Source organism: Hippocampus zosterae, chromosome 2, assembly GCF_025434085.1.
Source record: "Hippocampus zosterae strain Florida chromosome 2, ASM2543408v3, whole genome shotgun sequence".
NCBI classification, from domain to species: domain Eukaryota; kingdom Metazoa; phylum Chordata; class Actinopteri; order Syngnathiformes; family Syngnathidae; genus Hippocampus; species Hippocampus zosterae.
In genome coordinates, this window is record NC_067452.1 from 22306576 (window position 1) to 22329496 (window position 22921).

Here is a 22921-nt window from a genome sequence, read left to right on the forward strand (position 1 = left end):
GCCGATTCAAACAAAGATAAGTGTGTAAAGCCCAATTGTCATTTACATCGCTGGTGTTCGGGGTTGCCCCCTCGCAACGAAGAATGTGGAGTGTTACAGACCATAAAAAAAAGACCATTTATGCTCACAGCACAATGTGGTCTTTTGAGATACAAGTTTAATTTTTTCTGTGAAGAGTTGAACCTCAAATTAAAAACCCAATTCCAATGAGGTTGGGACATTGTGATAAACCTAAATAAAAGCAGAATACAATGATTTGCCACCTGTCCCAGCTTGCTTGGAATGTGTCGCAGCCATAAAATTCAAAGTTAATCATTATTTGCTGAAAACTAAAGTTTATGTATCATGACTAGCTGCTGCATGCAAACCAGCCGGGATGGAGGAGCCAATCACATTGCAGCGAGTAGTGCCCTGCCTACAACTTGGTGCGATTCATAATAATGCTTCAACTCCTCCCTCAGCTCAACTGTACAGCACTAATAGTGGGTCGTTATACACGGAGGGTGAAGAATATATGAATGCAAGTGCTGTTAGATTATTGATGTACATACTGCTGCACTCTTTGTTTTCAGAAGGCACCGCGACATGGATGATAATTAGCACTCACGTTAAGCTAGCGGACTGAAATGTTAAATAAACTGTGGTTGTTTTACTGTAAATACCCAAGTGTCATTCTCCTTGTTTTGTGTGCTTTTCATTCTTGATTATGCTGAGCATGATTGGTCAGCATTATTCACCCTTCCCCATTTTAGTTCCCCATCCAATCTTCATCATCATCATCCCGTACCTCTCACATCACATCTCTCTCGTGATGTCAGTTTGCAAAACAGGAAGCACTACAACATGCTGGAAAAACTGCGCATCTGGACTCAGTGTATAAACATGCGCCCACACACACACACACACACACACACACACACACACACACACACACACACACACACACACACACACACACACACACACACACACACACACACACACACACACACACACACACACACACACACGGAGAACACCTGTGATATACAGGTATGTGATGATGGCACAATAGCGCCTCTCTGTACACACTGCGTGAAGAGCGACCTTCCCATGACAAAACCATGACAATCTGTGCATATGGGGGAAAACGTAATACAGTACAGAAAAAGCACTCATTTTTCAAAGAAGTCAAGTGATGGGCCTCTAAAAGTGGGGAAACGGTTATCTAATATGTGACGAGTGGAAAGAAAAATGGAAGCTCTGTTTGGTTATAGCTTGAACTAAAGCAATGTAAGCATGCTTCTCCAAGTTAGTATATTCTGTTGCTTGACGGTTGTGCAGTATGCTGTATTGGTGCTGTAAAACCAAAGCAAAAGAATTGGACTGACAACAAATGTGGACCCGACCATTCCACTGACACATTGTAGGATTCCAATACTTTTCAAGAGGAATGAAAAAAGAATATTCAGACACATCTGCGACCATAGATATTTCAAATCATATCAATAATGCAAGGAAACACACAGGAGCACCAAACTGTACTTTTATTCCCAAAGAGCTCCTATAAGTACAACAAAGCTATTTGCCAACCAACCTTTGGCAAGAACACATTTTTGAAAAGCTTGAGGAGTTCAGCACACAGATAAGACATTCATTCATCCCACTAGTCCAGGCCTGGCACTGAGTCCAGGCACTGAAAATTGGACCAAATGTAAACATAGGCACGTAAATGCCATCTTCTTAACCTCTGCCCTATCTGCTTAGAAAACAGTAATGCTGTCCTTCGTCGCGAGGAATACAAATGACTTAATCCAATGCACACTTGTCAGGTATGCCTGAGTAGTATTCATTCGTAATTTTTGTGTATGGTACAGTGCCCCTGCAGCAACAACAAAGATCCTGTCACAATGAGTACTTTTATCTGAGAGCCATCATAAGAGGAATACGCAAATAGAACAGCGTGACAAGAATAATACTATTCATCACAAGGTGGCCCACATAACACTCTTTCATGCCGTCATCCCTCACACAATTCAGATCATACAAATGCGTTACATCAGCTGGCATTAACATTCTGAAACTACTCAGTAAGAAAATGTATAGAGAGCAAAATACATGAGAAGGAGTCATGCTTTTCTATGGTGTGATGATATCTAACCAAAGTGGCTCATGACTAATTTATTCGAGACACATTTTCCAACATCCAATGTATTTATCGATCTTACTAGTCCCCCTCTGAAACATATACACGTAACGTACAGTATATAATACTCCATGTGTTGTGCAAGAGCTGATGAGACAAAAACAAGAAGCGCTGTAATAGAATTTGGGTGGAGGATGTCAGGAAGCAGACAGCACTAATGCAATGGCTCCAACATTACGTCCTTCGAGAATCACCCCAACACATTGCAAAAGGCACACAAACACACACATATACAACCATTGGGGGTAATGGTACACGTAATGATGCATGTATTCATATTGCTCATGGTCACCATCGTCAACCACAATGGCTCAAGGTGACTCAATCCCTTTTAAAGTCCAACTTGCGCTTTGTCCGTGACAAGTATCTGCTCTGCTGTCTGAGTGGCGACACAGTGCTGGATCCCATCAACTATCATCGTAGTTGAGTGAATTGACGAGGATGCGGGAGGACTGAAAGGACACTTCATGTCGCAAGCATGTCTATTTGTTGTGTCGTTACCTCCTCGATGAGGCGCTGACTGCCTGCAATGTCGAAGGCGGCAAAGAAAGACTCAGCAATATGAGTGCAATTAGGCAGGCCGAGTATGCATGAAAAGTAGCCAAAATTAATGAGCCTACAATAGAGACAGGGGGAACATATGACAACACTATTAGTGGCACACGCGGAAGTCATTTCTTCATTTCTTCACAGACTGTCGCATTGTGGAAGCACATTGGTATTCAAGGCGACCTTTAAGGACGCATGCGTCGCTCCATTGTCTTTTACTGAATCTGTGGTCAGCACGGGCGCTCTGGGCTCAGCCGACAGTGAAAATACACATGTAAAAACGACACTTGTGATCTTTAACCTAAATCTGCAGTATCTGCTCTTCATGAAGTCAAACTCCCCATCAAGCCAAATCTCGATCCAAACAGATGTCCTTTCGGCTTTGACTTGTAATGCCCTTTAAATTTGATGGTCTTTTCCAGGATCATAGATCTGTGATTAGTGCAATGGAGGCTGAATCTTTTCATTATCTTGATGCAAAGACTAATCTGAGCGCTTGCTGAATCTTAGAACAGATCCTCTCATGCTGAGAAAGGCCCATGCTTGAGGTTTTGCTCTCTCTCTTTCTCTCTCTCATGCGCACGCACGCACGCACGCGCACACACACACACACACACACACACACACACACACACCTCATTAAGGGTACTGGATGGAACCCGAAGGTGTCATTAAAAAAAAGACATCTGAGGTTCAAATGCATTTGAACCAAAGCAATCCAACAGCCTATGCAACATTCAAATCGAGGTGAGCGCCTATAATGAATTTTATTAGCGAGGTTTATGAAACCGACCGGTTAAACCAATCAATTAGGCTACGCTGGGTGTATGTACGCGTTATTTTGACGTTCAGCCTGCATTTCTGAAGATGAGTACTCCCAAGTCCACATGTGCTACTCATAGACCACAAATCAAATTCAGTAATTCTCTACATCCAATTAACAAAAATCTCTTAATCACTCATTGGTGGAACTGGCCTATTGTCCCTATTAGGGAAAAACTGACACTAATCTTCAATCTCTTCTCATGATGGATCAGGCGTAAATCAGCTGACTGGTTTTTGGCTTCATTTGAGAGCATGATGTTTCTTCCTATTTTGGTTCATATAATGTGCATCATTTGAATGAAAACCATTTTCTGCTTGCTTCCACTTCTGTTCTGGTGCATTGATTGGCTGAAGGTGACCGGATAATTGGAGTTTCACAACTGGCTGCTACCGCTAAGGGGCCCTAGCCCCCGCTTGCATTATTTTGCACTTATGAGAGATAAAGCTAATGCCGCTGACCACACAGCTGACCAGTACAACACTAATGATTGGCTTGTTAATGCTGAGTGGGATAAAAATGTGCAACATATGCATACAGTCATTTACAACAAGGATGTTATTGCTACAACACTCGATTATTTTATATTATTACCAAAAGGGGCTTTCATTTCGACGTTTACCTTTGTCGAGGAATACAGTGTTAGTGTATTTCGTCCGGAAATACTAACCCCCATACTCATCTTGGGAATTTTCACATAACAAGCATAATAATACATGTGGTCAATTTAATTTGAAGTGGGTTACCACATTTCGATTAGACCTCAGTGGTGTCCTACATTATCTATGCCTAGTGCTAAAGGCTCATCTGGAAAGGACATTGCATACTGCCAGCTGTCACAAAACAAGATGGAGCCCATTTCAATGCCAGAAGCAAACAGGACAAGGCTAAGAGGATGGGGGTCAAGTCAAAGATTTATCTTGATGTAACACAGAACAGGACGCATCAATTTAAAAACGGGCAAATGAGAAAGCGTAATGAGGAGAAAGTGCATATAATGTATCTTCCTATATGACAGAGCGTGCAGAGCCGAAACCGATTAGCTTCACGTCCCAGTGGAAATGACGATATGATAAAAGATGCGTTCACAGCCACAAGCAACAGCGCACGTTACAATTAGCCTCTCCAAAGGCAGACGTCAAAACTCGAGTGCCTACAGGCACTTCGCCCACACACCTGCTTGTGCTTTGTGTGACAAAAGACTCTACAGAAAAGAAAAAAAAGCATCAGTCTATTTCTGCACAAATTTGAGCAAGTGGCATTTATCATTATTTTTTGGCAATAATTCCATAGAGGCATTCCTTCATGCACATGTTAATGTACAGATTTTCTCACCTCCCCTTTATTCCCTCATCCTCGCCCTGCCTGGCTTTCAAGATTATAGGTGTGGCATCAAAACAAGGATTGTGACTACATGCAAAGTCAATCCACAAACCATACTGTACCCCTTTACAATAGATATACACACACAAACACACACACACACACACACACACACACACACACACACACACACTGCAAGGGTAAGGTGGCACGGGCTGGGAATGTGGGGCTGTGCAGGACAAGAAATTGACAATATCAAACAGATTTCTTTGAATGATATAAAATCTTAAGATTTTTAAAAACTGACATTTCTACCACTGTTCGCAAAAGGAGTAAGAACATGACTAATTTCTTCTCCTAAACGTTGCCTGCGGTAAATGGGGGGAGGAGGAGGCGGTAGGTAGGTAGATGGTGACCATCTGTCCATACCCTGGAGATCAATGGACATAAAAGGGGAGGTTGGAGGTCAGACATGAGGGTGGAGTGGGAGTGGTAGAAGGCTAAATACGTAGCCCACTGTGACTGGAGCATGACTCAATAAGATGATGCTCTGTTGACGAACTGACAACGCTCGCGTTGACCATGAATGCAGACAACGTACTTACTTAAACATGAATATATGCTCAGATGCTATTTGTGGGACTGCAAAACTGTGGCAGTGTGGTAGGTTAACATAAAACAGTTAACATAAAATAACAAAATACTATAACATAGCCCACAACACAGAGACAGTCACGCAATCCTAACCACTTTTCCTGCAGACGCTTTGTTGTTTGAAGCAGGTCAGAACCACTCACTTCAATGCCAGCTCATGAATCAACAAAAAGAAAGCAATGCTAATCATTTGAAATGGTTTATGTCAGCTGGTCCAAATAAGAAGGCATTGACATAACTAGCCATGCAACATTTCGATGTTTTACAGTTAAAGCCAATATTGACAGCTTGGTGAGATTGGTGAGACCATCGAGCAGTCAACCCCAACAGTACTTCAGAACAAAAATCAATAAGAAAATAGAAGATATTTATGGACTATGAATAGAGACGTGTCCGAAGTGATGTTGGTCTCATGCTTGACCCAATGCAGAGCAGGCCTAGAAGAGAGTGCACTCACCAAGCATTTGGCTGAACAGCAGCTGCTCCAGGTCCCCCAGAACTGTCACCACTAACTCTGGGTCCACCTTCAAAAAGGTCTTATCTTCTTGTCCTTCTACCACCTCATTCTCTTTCTTGTCCTCATTGACGAGGGCAGCAGATCTTCCCTTGTCCCCAACTGTTGTGCCTTTATTGGCTGTACCACCGGCTCCATTAGCCTTAACTGGGTTCTCAACAAGTTCTGGTCTTGGACTATGGACTGTCTCTGAGGTTTTGCTAATAGGCTTCACCTCAGCGTAAGGTCCTCGTGGTTTTCCAGGGGCTGGGATTCGGCTCGCCTTGCCCAAACTTGATGTCACTGCCTGGGAGTTGAATGGTTTGGGTTTCCCTTGGAAGAGGGACTGCTCTGACGTTGAAAGTGTTCTGGATAATGAGGCTTTGCCACTCACGGGCCGACCTGCCGTAGTCTTCCCTTCTTTGTTGGTGCCAGAGCCGGGCTGGCTAGAGTCATCGTTCCACCTGGGACTCTGGTACAGGTGGAGCTTTTTCTCAGCATCAGTGAACACAGCCAAGTTGCTAAGTGATCGCTGCTTGCGTAACTTGGATGGATTTGAGACTGGAATCGGGATAGCTCCAGCAGCTGGGCGGTAGACCTTCAGCTCTGACCTGGAGGGACGTGGGGGTCCCTGGGGTAGAGCAGATGGTTTTGCTGGGGGCTTCCTTGAGGCCATGGACTGGGCTGAAGAATCCTGTCTGGAAACCGCAGAAGTCCTGAAGTCCAGCTGCCTGGGCTTGGCTGTCATGCTAATGTTAGCCACGCTAGCCTCCAGCATCCCTCCTGTAGAGAGCCAAACAACAGGGGCATGCTCTGATATACACACAAGCAGACTACAATAAATGGTGATAAAGATGGGAGATGAAGAGCTAAAAACACCAGAGTCGTCTTGATTTGCTGCCTCTGTGGAAGCACACCGGACATGCCAGATTCCCTGGTGTGCAAGAACTCTCACTTGAAAACGGCCAATGCATCAGTGCAGATTGCCGGCAGCAGGTTCCTTTACTCACATTTTACAATCCACGGATCTGCAGATCGGCGTCCATTGTGTAAACGCACCTCCTCATAGAGCACCTCACAGATGACAATGGAAGCGCTGAAACAAAACGCAGCGCTCACTGGCCGCCCTCTGTCTGCACTCCGCTTGGTTGCTGCTCTGCCTCCCCTCCTGCTTGCGAGGCGGGCAGCGGCCAACTGACAGGAGAAGCAGTCGCAACAGCAGTGACTCCCCCCTCTTCCCCGTCTCTCCTCCCTCCGCTTGTGCCTGGCTTGCTGGTTTGCTAAAACTAACCCCCCCTGGCTCATTCACCCGCCTTCTACTTTGTCCTCTGCGAGCTTTCCTTCTATCTTGTTGTCTCTAGCTCGCCCTCCTCCTACTGGCTGATTCATCCATCCCTCCCTTCCCCTCTCAGTTTTTCCCCTTCTTACATGAATTAAAGTCACCAGATTTACAAAGGTCATCTGAAAAGGTGTTGTCAACTAAATGTAGAAAATCTCTCACACTCACAGCAGATGCTATGCAGTGCGGTCCAAACAACAGTCTGGCAATAAGTTACGTGCATCGAAATTAAACTCTTGTGTGCCTGTATGAAAAAAAAAAACTTTTTTCACATCCTCTTTTAAAATGTTGTTTGCGCTCATTAGAAACCCGTAACCTGTTATATTTTTTCATCCTTTAATATTCACAAGCAGTTCAATCATCCGGGCAATGTGACTGCACTGATGGTCAATGGCAAATACTGTCGCCAGAATAATCAAATTTGCTGCTCCATTCATCCCTTCACATTCAGACTTAGTTAAGTGTGTTAACCACAGGAAGCCCACCCGTGATTCTCTGAAATTATCATAGGACTGCAGGTTTAACGCAACATTAAGCAAACCCCAAACGCAGAAGAACGGCCAGGCTTTCGCTTTAATCAGTAACCCAGCAGCCCTGAAATAATCAGCACAAACTCCACCTGCATGACATCAACTATCCACTCATCTCCATTTCCTTCCTCCCACTCCATCCTTTGTCCAAAGCCACACCACAACACCCATTGCCGATGCACGAGCCATTAAACTGTGGCTGCACAATTTCATCCATTTCCCGGCCATTGCGATAACGCGTCAGTTTAAAACAAGCACAAGTACACGCGTGGGTGCTGGCGTAGATATTTTGGTCTGTGCTTCTCGTGAATGTGCATGTAATGTGTGTGCTCTGTGTGCGTGGGTCTGTCTTTCCCCACGTGTCACATTGATGAGACAAGGCCAAAGAAGCCCCCGTCTAGGGATTCAGTAATACTCCGGCATGTTCAACTCCAACACTTCATTCCACTGGACATCCCAGCTCGAGAAACTTGATTTCAGAAGTGAAAAATCTATTCTTGAGTCATCTTCTACCGTTGGATAAATTGAGACCTGATTGTACAGAGTGCCATAAACATATAAACAGCATCCATTCCATTAGGGCTAGTAATGATGGCAAAGCATAATCCCTTATCGTGCAAAGAAATCAATAAAAGTGTTTACAGGAAACAATATGCATGCAGTCTCCTTGTAGGTCAGGGCTTTTATTTGAATCGTGTTAGGAACCTGGTCATCGTCCTGTTGGAGGAAATCTATCCGCCAATGGATGAACTAACGGCTGTTGGACAACTACAGTATATTTGCTTGTTTACTGGGTACTAGAGACGTCAATCAGGTCTTCGCTCTCAACTCTAATCTGCGTTGAAGGTGTGAGGTCAGAAGACACTCTCCTCTCACTCATTTAACGCCTGTTGTGATTGAGGCAAGGATTGACAAGTATTTCTTCCACATTAGACTCATCGAAGCATGCCAAATGTAGACTTTGCTTTGGGGCAATGGGCCACGGTCACGCTCATGTTCCCAGACTTTCACCACTTCAAACTGGAAGCATAAAATTAGGAAAAACAATGTCTTGCATGACAAATAATTATTCAAAGAGACACTAAAACTTTGAGCCTAATTAATTCAAACCAAACACTGTCCAAATGCTCCGATTGGTACTGGTTGTCAACAGCATTATAAAGAACACACATTAATAGTTAATGAACATTGATAAAGGTTCATTTAGCGATCGTGCAAAACACACTGAACATTGGCTGTTGTCTGCTTAAACCCATTAGCTAGAGTCAGCAAACTTTATTCAAAGGGGCAATGTTGAAGCCTGCACACTGAGGTCAAAGCTGTGTGTAGTGACAGTTTGGGGGGCTGGGGCCTGTGGCAGGAAAGTTTGTGGATGAAGGGTGCCATTTCAGGTTAATAGGTGCTGTACATCTGCGCTTATACCTCCCAGACGGGTTACGGTTTGTGAAATTAGAGCGGCCGCAAACAAGGTGGGACTGTGTAGCACAGGGGGGAACACGCACACACTCACTGGTGCTTTAAAAGCACGCACAACGTGTTCAGGGTGTGTTTGCAGCACACAGCTACTTATTTGTTGCAGTGCTCTCTTAAACTCTGCTGACTAATCATTTTAATATACAGCGCACATAAACATACTCTCTTTATACTCACACAGGTTGATACACACAGCGCACGGCCTGTCGGGAGTGTGCAAGTTACCTGAGCAATCTGACCCTAAATCAGAGAAGCTGGCAGCTTGAGTGCGCGACAGATGCCAGCACTTGGTATTTAACTTTGCAATGTATCACTTATCGCACACACTTTCGGCATGTTCGATATTTGTGTTTGTGTGGAAGGGGCTGACCACTGGCTAAAACTTTGGGAAATTGGCTCAGACCTGGGGAAAATGCTTACACACACACACACACACACACACACACACACACACACACACACACACACACACACACACACACACACACACACACACACACACACACACTCACAATGAAAGGCACTTTCCTTTAAGTGCAAGTAACTAGAGATACAAGGCTGAATGGCTTGACTGAACTCACAGCATGAAGTGGAGCAAGTAGCAGAGACACGCAATTGGGCAGAAAGGAGGAAAGTGTCTCAGAATAGTTTTTAACAGATTCACTAGTCTATCTCGACAGTTGTGGGGGGCGAACAAATAAAGACTTTCTGAAGTCGACTGTAAAGTGATGACATTCAAGTCCAAGTTGATAAATCAATGACATTATTTGTGTTTCTCGGCACAGTAGAGCGTTTTTTCCCCCAAACAAAACATTAAAAACAAGCTATGAAAAATAGGACTTACATTACACTGAAGAAAGTTATTGGTAGGAGCCTTGTGCATGCTTTTTTTCTTCGAAACTGCCGTTCTTGTGTTTTGTTGCATAGCATCTTGTAAGACGGGAGATCGTAGTGCAGCTCAAAGAAACGTGGCACATTATTTTAGGTATGCTTTTATTGTATTTGAAGACAGATTTGCATATTTTGCAAGTGACTGAACTGTTGCTGTAAATTTTGTCCTGGCCACATGCTGCCACATGCTGCATTGGAACATGAGTTACCATGCTGTTAAAAAATAGTTGGCCCCTTCCTGATTTCTGTGTTCTTTGCATATTTATCACACACAAAGGTTTCAGTTCAACAAACCAACTTTAATGTCACACAGAGACTACCCGAGGAAATAGAAAATACAATTTCTAAATGCAGAGATGACTGTGACAGTCAGTTACATAACAAAGTACCTACGTACATCCATTTCACTAACGATCAATCCAGCCAGTGCCCGCCCACCAAGATTTGTATCCCCTGCCCCCACTCACCCCCCCCCCATATGAGGCACAGATATCCAAAAGTAACATTTTTTATTATTATTATGATTTTTTTTTCGCATAGTCACTATTTTTCTGTTGTGAATTACAAATGTTGGGTTAGTTATCACTAAAACATAAAAAATATAAAGAAACAGTGATACCATTTTTGTTTGATTGATGGCCAGTCTTATCTGCAACAGCCGATCACGGCGTTACTGAAAATAAGGTTGCATACGCAGGCGCATAAGCGGTAAATATGTCATTCCATTTCTTTTGGAGTGTAAATATGGGGACAGTGGGTGTGGGGGAGGGGGGGTGATGAGAAAAGCTTGAAGCGAGGGTGTAGTACTGAGAAGAAAGGGTTGACTACAAGTGTGAGTGAAGATGAACAGCAAGAATGCAGAGTGTGCTATTAAAAAAAAGAGATTGGACTGAATAAACTCATCGGAGGAGGAAGACAAGGAATATGAGGCCAGGGTGAGGAAGGATCTTATATGTGTGAGCCAGAGAAGCAGAGGAAGCATATAAGACAGAGAGGGGATATCCTGCCTCATGGCTTCGCCTCCTGCTTGGCTTGCTTATGTCTGCTGTGTGATAATGCTCGGGGGTCCACCGGACATCGCAATGAATACTCGGCTTTGACGCATAGCTACACTCACACTTAACATGACTATTAGGGTCCACTTTGTAGGCCAAATACTGAGATAACAAACATTTGAGATGCACTGACTCATGAATGAGGATAGTGAGAATATACAGCATGACTCGATGGCTGAAGCATTCGGGGAATTCAGGCACTTAAAGGCAGCCTTTCCGTGACAATAGCGCAACTGTATCTGGGAGGCATAAAATGTGAACCTAACAAAAACAGCATGATGAATGTCACACACACATTATGAATCATGCAAAGGTCCACAACAACTGGCATCTTGGGAAGAATGTTTGTTTTTGACTGTTTTCAATTATACTCTCGCGGTTGGCTTAGTGTTGACGTTCTCATTGCACTCCCTGGGGGTGTCCCACCAATGCTATAATGCCTGCGCTGGTTGCTTGGTTACAGTGGGGCGTGTATGACGGTGGATTTGTCACATGATGGACATCGCCATAACTTGACTCCCCGTGTTGGGAGTGACCCCTGAGGTCAAAAGAGATTTGGATTATCGGCGGTCATTCAAGCCACCTTTCTCCTCTTCCACCTCACATTCAAACTAATGTATCCATTACTGTCTCCCTATTATGAGCACACAATGTTAATGTTTGACATTGACAGCTCAAGCCTCTATAAAAATAAAAAGAGCAATTTCATAATTTTAAAGACATACTCTACCCAACATTTACAGAATTTACTATTTATATTTAAAATTCCTTTTTTTATTTTTATCCTGGACTTAAATTATCCTCAGAAGAGGATAGTTCGAGCGTGTTTTTTTTCCCTCTCCCTACCCAGCGTTTTCCTTTCTGAATTCTGACTGTAATTTCCCCATTGCGGGACAAATAAAAGGGATATCTTATCTTATCTTATTTTATAAGGGCTAAGCCTACCTTTTTGAATTGTTGTATTCCTCCAGCCATTCACAGTACTGATTGCCATGATCTGAGGTGCAAATGATGCCGCCGATTATAACCAGGAATGTAAGTGTGTGTGTGCGTGTGTGTGCGTCTGTTTTTTTATATAATAATAATAATAATAATAATAATAATAATACATTTTATTTGTAAGCGCCTTTCAAGACACCCAAGGACACTTTACAATATGTCAATTTTCTTTGCATGTTATCCTTAAAAAGAGTATAAATTATAACTTGGGTGTGTGTGCATGCAAGAAAGACAGAGATATGGAAAGACAATTGCCTTTCTGGAAAAAGTTCTGATCTACCAAGCATTCAAACTTGCAAAGCGTCATCTGTGGATGGTCAGACATCCATCCATCCATCTCACTTACTCACACATCACAAACACACACACACACACACACACACACACACACACACACACACGCACACACGCACACGCACGCACACACACACACACACACACACACACACACACACACACACACACACACACACGATCTCTAGAGAGTGGCAAGGTCAGTAAGACTCAGGTCAAATTGACCCACCATATGGTGCCACAGACACTTTTAATGTCTGTGTCTTTATCAAGATCAGAAAATGATAAAGGGTATTTTTCTTTGAATATGAGCAGATATAGAACTCATTTTTCTGCTTGACTCTGTTATTATAAAGTGCTCTTCCTCTCTCTTCATTACAGTGTTATTTTTTTCCCATCCCACCATGTGCTATTAATGTGCCTTGTGACTGCCCTAAGACACATTGGATGCCTGCCCTTCAAACCCCGGTGAAAGATAAATTTCCAAGATCGTGATCAAATCCATCATGCAAAGACAGCAAGAGGCCATGTATGCTCCAACACGAGTTCCCACCACCAATCAACAGAAGAATTTTAAAAAGGCTACAAAAGAACACCTCAACCCAACACCAGCAAATGTTGAATAGGAATAGATAGAAAACAGAGAATATTGATGCAATAAAAGACAATTTTTCACATTTCTATCATGTGACACTGCCACATTGTGTGGTGTCCACACTTATGTTTGGTTAATATGTCCCTTGTCCAACAAAGCAGTAACCAGGGTGCCGTGGCACACTGCTGTGCCCGAAGAGATCATCAGGTTTGCCACGGGAAATGATCCAATTCCACTTAATTTCTCCCAGAATGTATATTTTTCAATAACCAATATATCTTTGTCGATCTATCTATGCCAGTCATGTATATTGACAGGCAGAAAAATTAAATGCTGTTCCGCGAGATGGTCAAAGAGGACAAGAAAGTTTTTTTTCTCCATCTGGTTGGTTTGGTCATGGTTTTCTGTACGTATATCAGCCTCGTGTTCATTTAAACCCTAAAGGCCAGAAATTCTTCCTGTGGAAGTAAATTTGTGAGTATGCTCAAATGAAACCAGATCATAATTTTATATTCCTATATTTTTGTGACATTTTAGTTCGGTGGTGTTCCATGAGATTTTTCTAATGTGCCAGTAACATTGCCTCGCAGCGAGTGCACCCTTTTCATCACATTACTGACCCACATCACTGTCATCTTCCAAGCACTCTACTTTCCATCTCTTCATCTTGACCCAGTGCAGTCAGCTTAGCTGCGGGCTGAGACACACATTCCAAATTGTGCCACCTTATGACAGACATGGCGGCCAAAGCATGATGAGAAAGGGACATTTATTTGGACTGAGGCTGCTCAACCCTTCGCCTATTCAGGTCCAACAATGCGAGTCATATCAGCGTTTGGCAAGACGTGTATGAATGTCACAATAAATGTGTCTTGTTGCTAAAATGTAGCACTCAGACATGACAGAAATCCATCTCTTAGCCATTTAGTGCGCTCAACCCGACTGGACAGAGAATTAAACTGCTAGGCTAGTTCATACAATTGTGTTTGAAGAGTGAATTTGTCTAACCTGGCGTCAGGTCATCGCAGCAGATCTCTATGGATCCAGATGAACAGTCGCTCAGTTCATCCAGTGAGATATCACCCTCCTGCACCTGCAGTCTGTCAACATAACACGCGGAACACATCTGTCACTATACTGACATCTTACAATCAGCAAACCGTATTTGTACTATTTTCTTCATTTGGTTATCTTGAGGGAGGACGAAAACCTGCCTTAAAGGCTTTCTTGTGGACACCGAGTGTGTTCATGGTTGCGTGTATGATTTGTTGTGGAAAACATGTACATAAGAATCAGACTGGAATCCCACAAGCCTGTTTTTAGCACAACTTTAGAGCAAGCAGGCAATCTATTTTGCCTGCTTGCTCTTCTGCAAACCAAGCAGCCTCTGGGACTCTGGGACACTGAGTGGGTGTTAGGTGCCTTGTACAATGGGAGGTCAGGCAGAGAAATATAAAGTATGTCTGTAGCACGAAATATAAGTCACATGGGTCACAGCTGATGGCTTGGTGACTGTGTGCGAATGAGTACCGCCAACCTGAAGCTGAAAGGAGCAACTGCCACCATGTTGACTCGCGGAGCTTGCGTTTCAGAGGTAGCGGGCTCTTTTTGCGTCTCTAAAGATCGCTTGCATGTCGCAGGCATGGCAGGCATGCCTGGTGGAAGCAGCGGAAGACTGGAAGAGGAAGCTGGACTTGAATCCTCCGGCGTCCCCATCTCCTCATCCGATTGGGCAGCGCAGTCACCGACACCGCTGACACTGACACCGTTGACGCTGTCCTGATAGATAGTTTGAGCGGGAGGTTGGTAGTTGTTGCCATCTTCCCCACTTCCTGGCACGGCATCATTAATCACCCTGGAAGTGGAATGCTCTCCTCTGCTGAACTGGAGCGGAGGACGTCGGCTGGTGGGACCCCATGTTTGATTTTGATTTGTGCATAGATTTCTATTACAATTACCGTCAAGTGAAAAATGCGTCTGAATCTGTGTGGGCTTTCCAAGATCCAGACTGTCTTTGGAGTGTGGCAGAGGCACACGGCGCTGAGTCAGTGGACTATTGTAGGCTAAGGAAGAAGTCTGGCAAGCATGTTGACCGTCTGGTTGATGGACGAGTGGAGGCTTCAGGCCAATATTTGTCGGAATGTCCCTACCGGATGACTTCGGTAACCTGGAGTTTCGAGGGCAAAGTAATGGAGATTGAGTGGGTGTGTGTGAGGCTGTACGTCTCGAGGTGGGCATCAAGGCCCTGGGCAGCTCGCTGATCCTTTGGTGCTTGTCCGTTTTGTGAGAGACGGGTAAAGACGTGCGTGGGAGCGGGATTCCCGATGGGGGAGGGTGCTGAAGGGTGGACCTGACGTTGACGCCCCCGCTCATAATGACCTAATGGGGAAGTCACAAAAGCCAAGGAGAAACCAGATGCGTTACTCGGGATGTTTTGTACCAAAATTGAATCATCAATTCCTGACACAGGGTGAAACTTCTGCATGTGAAGTAAGCACATATGAGAAACAGAATCATTAAGGCAGCCACAAGTTGAGCCTGTTTTTAGCACAACTTTAGCAGGCAATCTATTTTGCCTGCTTGCTCTTCTGCAAACAAAACAGCAAACAGCAATCCAAGTCCAGTGTATGGGCAGATACTCATACAATACAATACAATACAATACATGCTGATTTATATAGCGCTTTCACAACAGCGGCAGCTGTAACAAAGCGCTTTACAAAACAGTTAACATAAAGTAAAATAATAAACACAACACATAACATAGAACACGGACAGTCGTGCAGTCCTAACCACTTTTCCGTCACACGCTTTGTTGTTTGAAGCGGTTTGAGATGAAAGAGGAGAGAATCAAAGTGTCCTTTAACCAGTGGATCAGAGACGTCATGCTCAAAATGTGCACACGTCGGCTACAAGCTAAGTTTCAAAGTCAACAAGAAGCTGTAGCATCCATTGACGAAAAAAGACATTGGTTCACTTCTCCTGTCCCATGGAAATCCATTTCAATTCCAAGCGGCGACTCACGGTTCCAAATACGCATCGGCGCTCTTCGCCAACGCTCCTCTCTCCTCATCCGAAAACTTCAGCGGCCATCCATCCAGCCGCACCGACGCCGACTGTCCAACAGCGCTGACATAGCCACTGAACAAATCGGGGTTGTGAAAAATGCTGCCCATTACTGGCGCAAAAAACACAAGCGCCCCAGGTCTGTCCAGCACCGACAGTCAATGGCGCCGACATTCCTCCCAATCAAAATCTGTGCTGGTACAGGCGTGCTGCCGAGAAGGCGCAACCACCAAGCACAGATACTGCTCCTTTGACGAATGTCGTGGCCAAAAAGCGCTGAAAACAGTCCATATCAGGTCCACACAATGAAACAACAAACAACATGTGACAAAACAAAAGACAAAAACAGCAAAAAAGAACAAAAAAGCAAGGCTCTTGAAGAGCAGTTGCCGAAGGCTGCCTACTCGGGCGCCATCTTGCCATCATGTAAAACATCCCCCCAAAAATGGGATATGAAGAAACTGCAAGTCAGATTTTATCAGTTACGCAGAGGACCATGAGAATCAAGCAACCGCGAAAGAATTCAAGATCAACTAATCCATGGTGCTTCGTGCTTCAGTTTTATGAAACGCCATCTATCCATTCCGAGCAAGGACGACCGTCCCGCAGCAACATCCGGCGGATTACCAGGAAACGCTGGCCATCTTCAGCTCCTAGTACAGTAAAAAGTGTAATGTTCTGCTTTACATTCAATGAAGACGCTATCTTGGAGATTTTACACCTCGATTCTGCTGCTCTGCCGGCCTCACTTGGCTTCCATTACCAACTGTTGTCTCAACCAATACCACATTCCTACATATCCATTTGGACTACAAAAAGTGAGGAGGGACAAGCATACTTCGCATTTTGAAATACAAAAAGGTTGCAGACACAACATCCTGCCCAACCATATCACCAAAATGGATGAGGTGCCGCTCACTTTCGCCATCCCGGTGAACCACGTGATAGAGCAGGGGACCAGCACGGTAGAGAGATATACAACGGGGTGCATGAAGTCGGCTTTTACTGCTGTGCTTGGTTACCATGCTAATGGACAGAATTGTTCCATTCACCTGCCATGCATGTTTTTTTTTTGGGAATGTGGGAGGAAACCGGAGTTTTCCTCCCACAAAACCCACGCAGGCACGACCAGAGCCGGAATCGAACACTGCACCTTTGCACTGTGAGGTCGACATGCTAACCAGTTGATGACTGTGCCGCCACCACTAAAACTTAGAATAACCAAACTTTTAAGTTAGTGTGATGGATGCATTGAGTGTAAATACATTAGTCATGCCTGGAGTGAAACGTTCAGCTGCAACATTTCTCGCTGTATCTGCTCCCATTGGGTTCCATCTTAAGGAAACATGGTATTCCCTTCCACTGCTATGCAGATGACTGCCAGATCTATGTCCCACTGAGCAAGAAAGACGCCTTCTCATTAAGGCCACTCCTATCCTGTCTGAAGTTGCTCATGGCAAAAGCTAAAAAGTGCTCAGATAGCTGATTGTTTCAACATAATCAAATCAAAAGTACACACTGCTCTCTTTCTGCGCGTTCCAGTCTATCCGATTTTCATTCCAGTCCTGCTATTCCCTGGCTTTAATGCTCCTCATTGTCCCGTTCGGAAATGCCAAAAGCTCTCAAGAATTATAAGAGCCAATAGAAGCAGTGTGTATCTAACTCAAGTAAAAGCTTTCAATGTACAGTAATAGTGTATCATTCACATCCTTGTAGGAGAAAAGGGAGCTGGGAGGCAGAGAGATGAGAAATTAGAAAAAAGAAGCAAACAGAAAACTGATGACGGATCACAACATCTGGGAGAGAAAGCGATTGCAAAATGATTTGATCTGCCTCATAAAATTTATTACCAGGAGACTTGGGGGGTGGGGCGGTTAGCATAAGCGTTTCAGCATGTAAAATATGATGTCACTGGAACCGGAGAAAGATTTTGTGTTAGCAGCCTTCACAAATGTTTTTAAAAGCTGCATTTAAGGTCTGAAAAAAAATGAATATATGAGAATAATATTGCATTAAAAACATTTATTTGTTGCTCTTAATTTGTCTTACGTTGATCTAATTCATTCACTCACAGGTGGATAGATGTGTGACACGTTTTGGTTGAAGTTTTCTCTTTGTGACTCATAGTAGTGCAGCCACAAAGTATATAAAAGGTATACAGCTATTGGTGGAGCATTCAAAGGATGCCCTCCCACCCCAAAAAATAAAATCATACACTTTTCCCACTACAAAACAAAAAGGCAAGTTCAAATTCAAGGTCAAACTAATTTGGCAATGAGGAAATTGGCTACAACTGTTAAGTCACAGTTATATAAGTACGCTACAACTACCGGTACATGTCTTTGATGCTTTGTAGACAAATACTCTGCAGGCATAAAAGTGCTTGTGGTGTTCCCGGCTATAAAAAGCACAGTGAACACAGGCGTTGCAATTTTTTTTTCTATTTGACCCGAGATTATATTTCCAAACCAAATTTTTAAAAAGAAGTCCATGTGAGAGCGGAACGCTGGTTAACTGATGAGCACGTCGGCCTCACAGTGCAGAGGTGCAGGGTTTGATTCCGGCTCCGGTCTTCGTTCGTGGAGTTTGCATGTTCTCCCCGTGCCTGTGTGTGGGTTTTCCCCGGGTACTCCGGTTTCCTCCCACATTCCTAAAACATGCATGGACACTCCAAATTGTCCTAAGTGTGATTGTGAGCATGAATGGTTGTTTGTCTACGTGTGCCCGGCGAGGTGTACCCCACCTGCTGCCCGAAGACAGCTGGGATAGGCTCCAGCAGGCTCGTGACCCTTGTGAGGATGAGCATATTAGAAAATGGATGGATGGAAGTCCAAGTGATGTGTCGTAGTTTTGTATTTCCCATGACTTTCATGGAATTGTGGCACAAATCTAACGCCATGAACATAAATCCGTGAGTATGATACTGACATCTGCTGGACATTATGTCAACAGCAATAGCTTTTGCCACTGTAATCCTGAAATAAATTTGGCCTGTTATAAGTAAAGCATTGCAGGAGAAGATAACTAAATTAACTAATTTACAAACAAGGTCTCACTGAACTTGTCGGCTCACAGAATCACCCCCCCCACACACACACACACACACAAACACACACACACACAACCTTGTGATGAACACTGACTCATCACACAGTTAACACATGAGCCAGTACCACATGCCTCAGTCTGTGAACTGAAGGACATCAGTCGGCATCAGGTTGAGTGCTGGATATCTGTCATTGTGTAGTTTTTTCTACAATTTGTTGGTAATAACTTTTGACGAATCACGACAACGCTGTCACAATTGGCCTTTCTTAATTAGTAACTTGCTCATTTTGTGACACAAATGGAACACTGTGTTCCTGGATGTGACAACATGTTAATCAAGACATGAGATGAGACATAGGAGAGCTGTTGATGATATTCAAAAATAAAAAAAATAAGTTAAAAAAAAGCACATACGCCAAACCCCGTGACCCAAAAGATTGTCCTACCTGCCAGCAGCGTCCTATGTCTTTGGCGGAGGGCAGGGAGGGAGGTCACACTTGTCTGACGTCCCAGGAACAATGGGCTGTTTTTTCCTGGATCACTGCTGCATCCGCGCAGCTGCCCTCTCATTGGCTTGCAGAATCTAACCATTCACCAAGACAGGAAGCTGTGACAAACAGAAACAACCCTATGAGCCAATCACAGAGAAGCCCGCACTAAAGTGACTCATTCAAGTCACTTTCCTGTGCGAACCTAGTCGTCTGCTCATTTGGCAGTAAAATCATGTCTCGCACACAAAAATAGTTTCAACTGACAACTATACAATGACCTTCGATGACGTGTCATTTTCAGAATTGTTGGAGCACTTTTTCAGAACTCAACCACAGGAATTCCTGAGATGTTTCTTGAGAACTGGGATGCAGTGAAATGGCAAAACGATCAATTCAGTTTCCATAGATGCCAAAAATGAGTCAGCTAAATTTTCAGGACCTGCAACCCCACACTGATCAGTGTACTCACGCTAACAAGACCAAAGTGAGACTCCGACTTGATCGAGAGCGATCTGATTTGTCACAGATGGACACGATGTGTCACACTGACTCATAAGGCAGTCAATATGAAGCTGACTCAGGCCGATGGCATCATGTCTTGCCCACCCCCCTCTTTTTATCTCTGTTCAATGTCATTGTTTTTCAAATCACATCTCCCAAAATCAACCATAAACACTTTGGCAAATATGAGCATGAAATACAACTGTTAAAGAAATACTATAACTAGTATAAATGAGTACATTTGAAAGAAGACGCTGAACAACATGGAATGTAAAACAAGCACAAGGCAACACTCACCTGATGTAAGCATCAGGACTTGAAGTCGCAAGTGAGTTTGCCTCCAATCTGCATGCTGCTGAGTGAGTCTGCCTCAATTGCTGTCTCTGCTACTCTCCAGTCTACCTCTTGCACACGGGCCATTGAGATGCAGCCATGTGTGTGTGTGCGTGTGTGTGTGGTGTGTGTGTGTGTGTGTGTCTGTCTGTCTGTCTGTCTGTCTCCATGTGTGACAACTTACTCCACGACCACGTCATGCCGCTCTGCTGCTGCCGCAGTACGCCTGCAGCCATGAAAAAAAAAAAAAACGCCTGCAGCCGTGTCCCTGCCCCTTTCTTCTTCTTCCAATCACAATCACTTTCTCCCCGCCAGTAATGGACCTGTTGGCCCCTGTCTGGGATGAAATATAAATCCGACTACAGCACATGCGCCCGGTCCATTAGCTGGATGATTGTGGCTTGGCTCTGTGTGTGTGTGTATGTGCTATATATATATATATATATATATATATATTTTTTTTTTAACAACAAATCCTCGTCTCACCCCCCTCGGGTGGTGTCCGTCCCTCATTCAGCTCGGGTCCTCTACCAGAGGCCAGGAAGCTTGAGGGTTCTGTGCAGTATCCTTGCTGTTCCCAGCACTGCACATTTGTGGACTGAGATGTCCGATGCTGTTCCCGGAATCTGTTGCAACCACTCATCTAGTTTGGGGGTCACTGCCCCGAGTGCTCCGACTACCACAGGCACGACTGTCACCTTTACCTTCCAGGCTCTCTCCAGCTCCTCTCTGAGCCCTTGGAGTTTCTCGTGTTCCTTCTTTCTGATGTTTCCATCATTTGGGACCCCTACATCCACTACAACGGCTTTCCTCTGCCCGTTATCTATGATCACGATATCTGGTTGGTTCGCCATTACCATCTTGTCAGTCTGGATCTGGAAGTTCCACAGGATCTTGCCCTGTCATTCTCCACCACCTTCAGAGGTGTTTCCCATTTTGACCTTGGGGTTTCCAGTCCATACTCAGCACAGATGTTTCGGTAGACTATTCCAGCCACCTGGTTATGACGTTCCATGTAGGCTTTCCCTGCCAGCATCTTACACCCTGCAGTTATGTGTTTGATCGTCTCAGGTGCCTCTTTGCACAACCTACACCTTGGGTCAAAGTGCATGAAAATGACGACTCACCACAGCCCCGAGCTTGATTATCTGCAACTATCCCATCTCGGGGTAATAGGAGACAATGACACCTCCAAGTGTGTTGTTTATGTCCAGTCTACTTGGTAATTTTGTTTTAGTCGCCGTTGCTGCAGAAACCCCCCACCTCACACAGGTAGGATGTCGGAAATAGCAACAGTGCTATTGTGGCCATCTCAGAGTATTCAGCCATAACTTTAATCCAGTTGTCTCGAACGTACTTTTAAGGCCGCCGCCATTTGCGATCTCCAGCAGTTTTTAACTCATTTTGCGACCTCCAACGTTTTGTTTTTAGCGTAATCGGTGACGTGACGGAGAAGCGTGGTTTGACGTGAGTCAAGAGTGATACAGACGGATGTAACGGAGAATCCGGTAATTTTTCAAAATAAAACATCTTTCGTATTACGAAATAAATAAAATTGAATTAAGGCAAGTTCTTTCTGTGCGGCCCGGTACCAAATGCCATGCGGACCGGTACCGATCCGCGGACCGGTGGTTGGGGACCCCTGGGTTAGGGTGAAGGGTGAGCTGGAATCAAACCGTGCAACTCTGCATTGTGAGGCTGGCATGCTAACCAGTCACCGACCATGCCAACAGACATTCTTTCTCTATAGATAAAAGCAGGTTATCTTGAGAAGTGAACAAAAACAGCAGAGGTCTCAGAAGTGAAATGAATTGATGATATCTCATCAGCAAACAACCAAACCTGACCATCAGAAGTCATATATCCAGTTCCTATTTGTAACGTTATCGGACATTTCCGCTGCAATGCAGTTTTTACAAACTGACATAGCAACATTGATTACAATGGTGAATATTTATTTTCTTTCAATGAACACGTGGTTACATTTCAGGTTTTGATTGGCCGAAACAACATGGTCTTTTACCTTGCATGTCAGTCAAGAGATGGACATGTCACCGCGCTGTAAACAAAAGTACCCATCTCCCTCATGCAAATACAGCATTCTGTACAACGCATGCTCGAATCAATACATTTACTAAGCTCCAAATACTGTACTCACAATAATGCAGCATCGCCGTTTTTTGTTTTGCTCAGCTTGTTTGGCAGACGCGCTCAAGTCAGACGCTCGCAAACACACTCACATGATATGTTGCTTTGTTTCCCTGCCTCACAAAACGGGA

General features: G+C 44.2%; 1 protein-coding gene across 6 annotated transcripts in view; it reads right to left on the minus strand.

The window, feature by feature from the left end:
- nav1a (neuron navigator 1a) overlaps positions 1-22921 on the minus strand; it is a 77648-nt gene extending 54727 nt beyond the window's left edge. For 5 of the 6 annotated variants that reach the window (XM_052058640.1, XM_052058639.1, XM_052058638.1 and 2 more), the window contains exons 1-5: positions 22801-22921; positions 19764-19924; positions 14741-15582; positions 14212-14303; positions 5992-6810 (exon numbers count right to left, since the gene is read on the minus strand). In XM_052058640.1, the coding sequence (XP_051914600.1) occupies positions 5992-6810; positions 14212-14303; positions 14741-15576 (1747 nt within the window). In that variant the 5' untranslated portion in view covers positions 15577-15582; positions 19764-19924; positions 22801-22921. The remainder of the gene's footprint in view (positions 1-5991; positions 6811-14211; positions 14304-14740; positions 15583-19763; positions 19925-22800) is intronic. The other variant, XM_052058642.1, reaches the window with a different exon arrangement.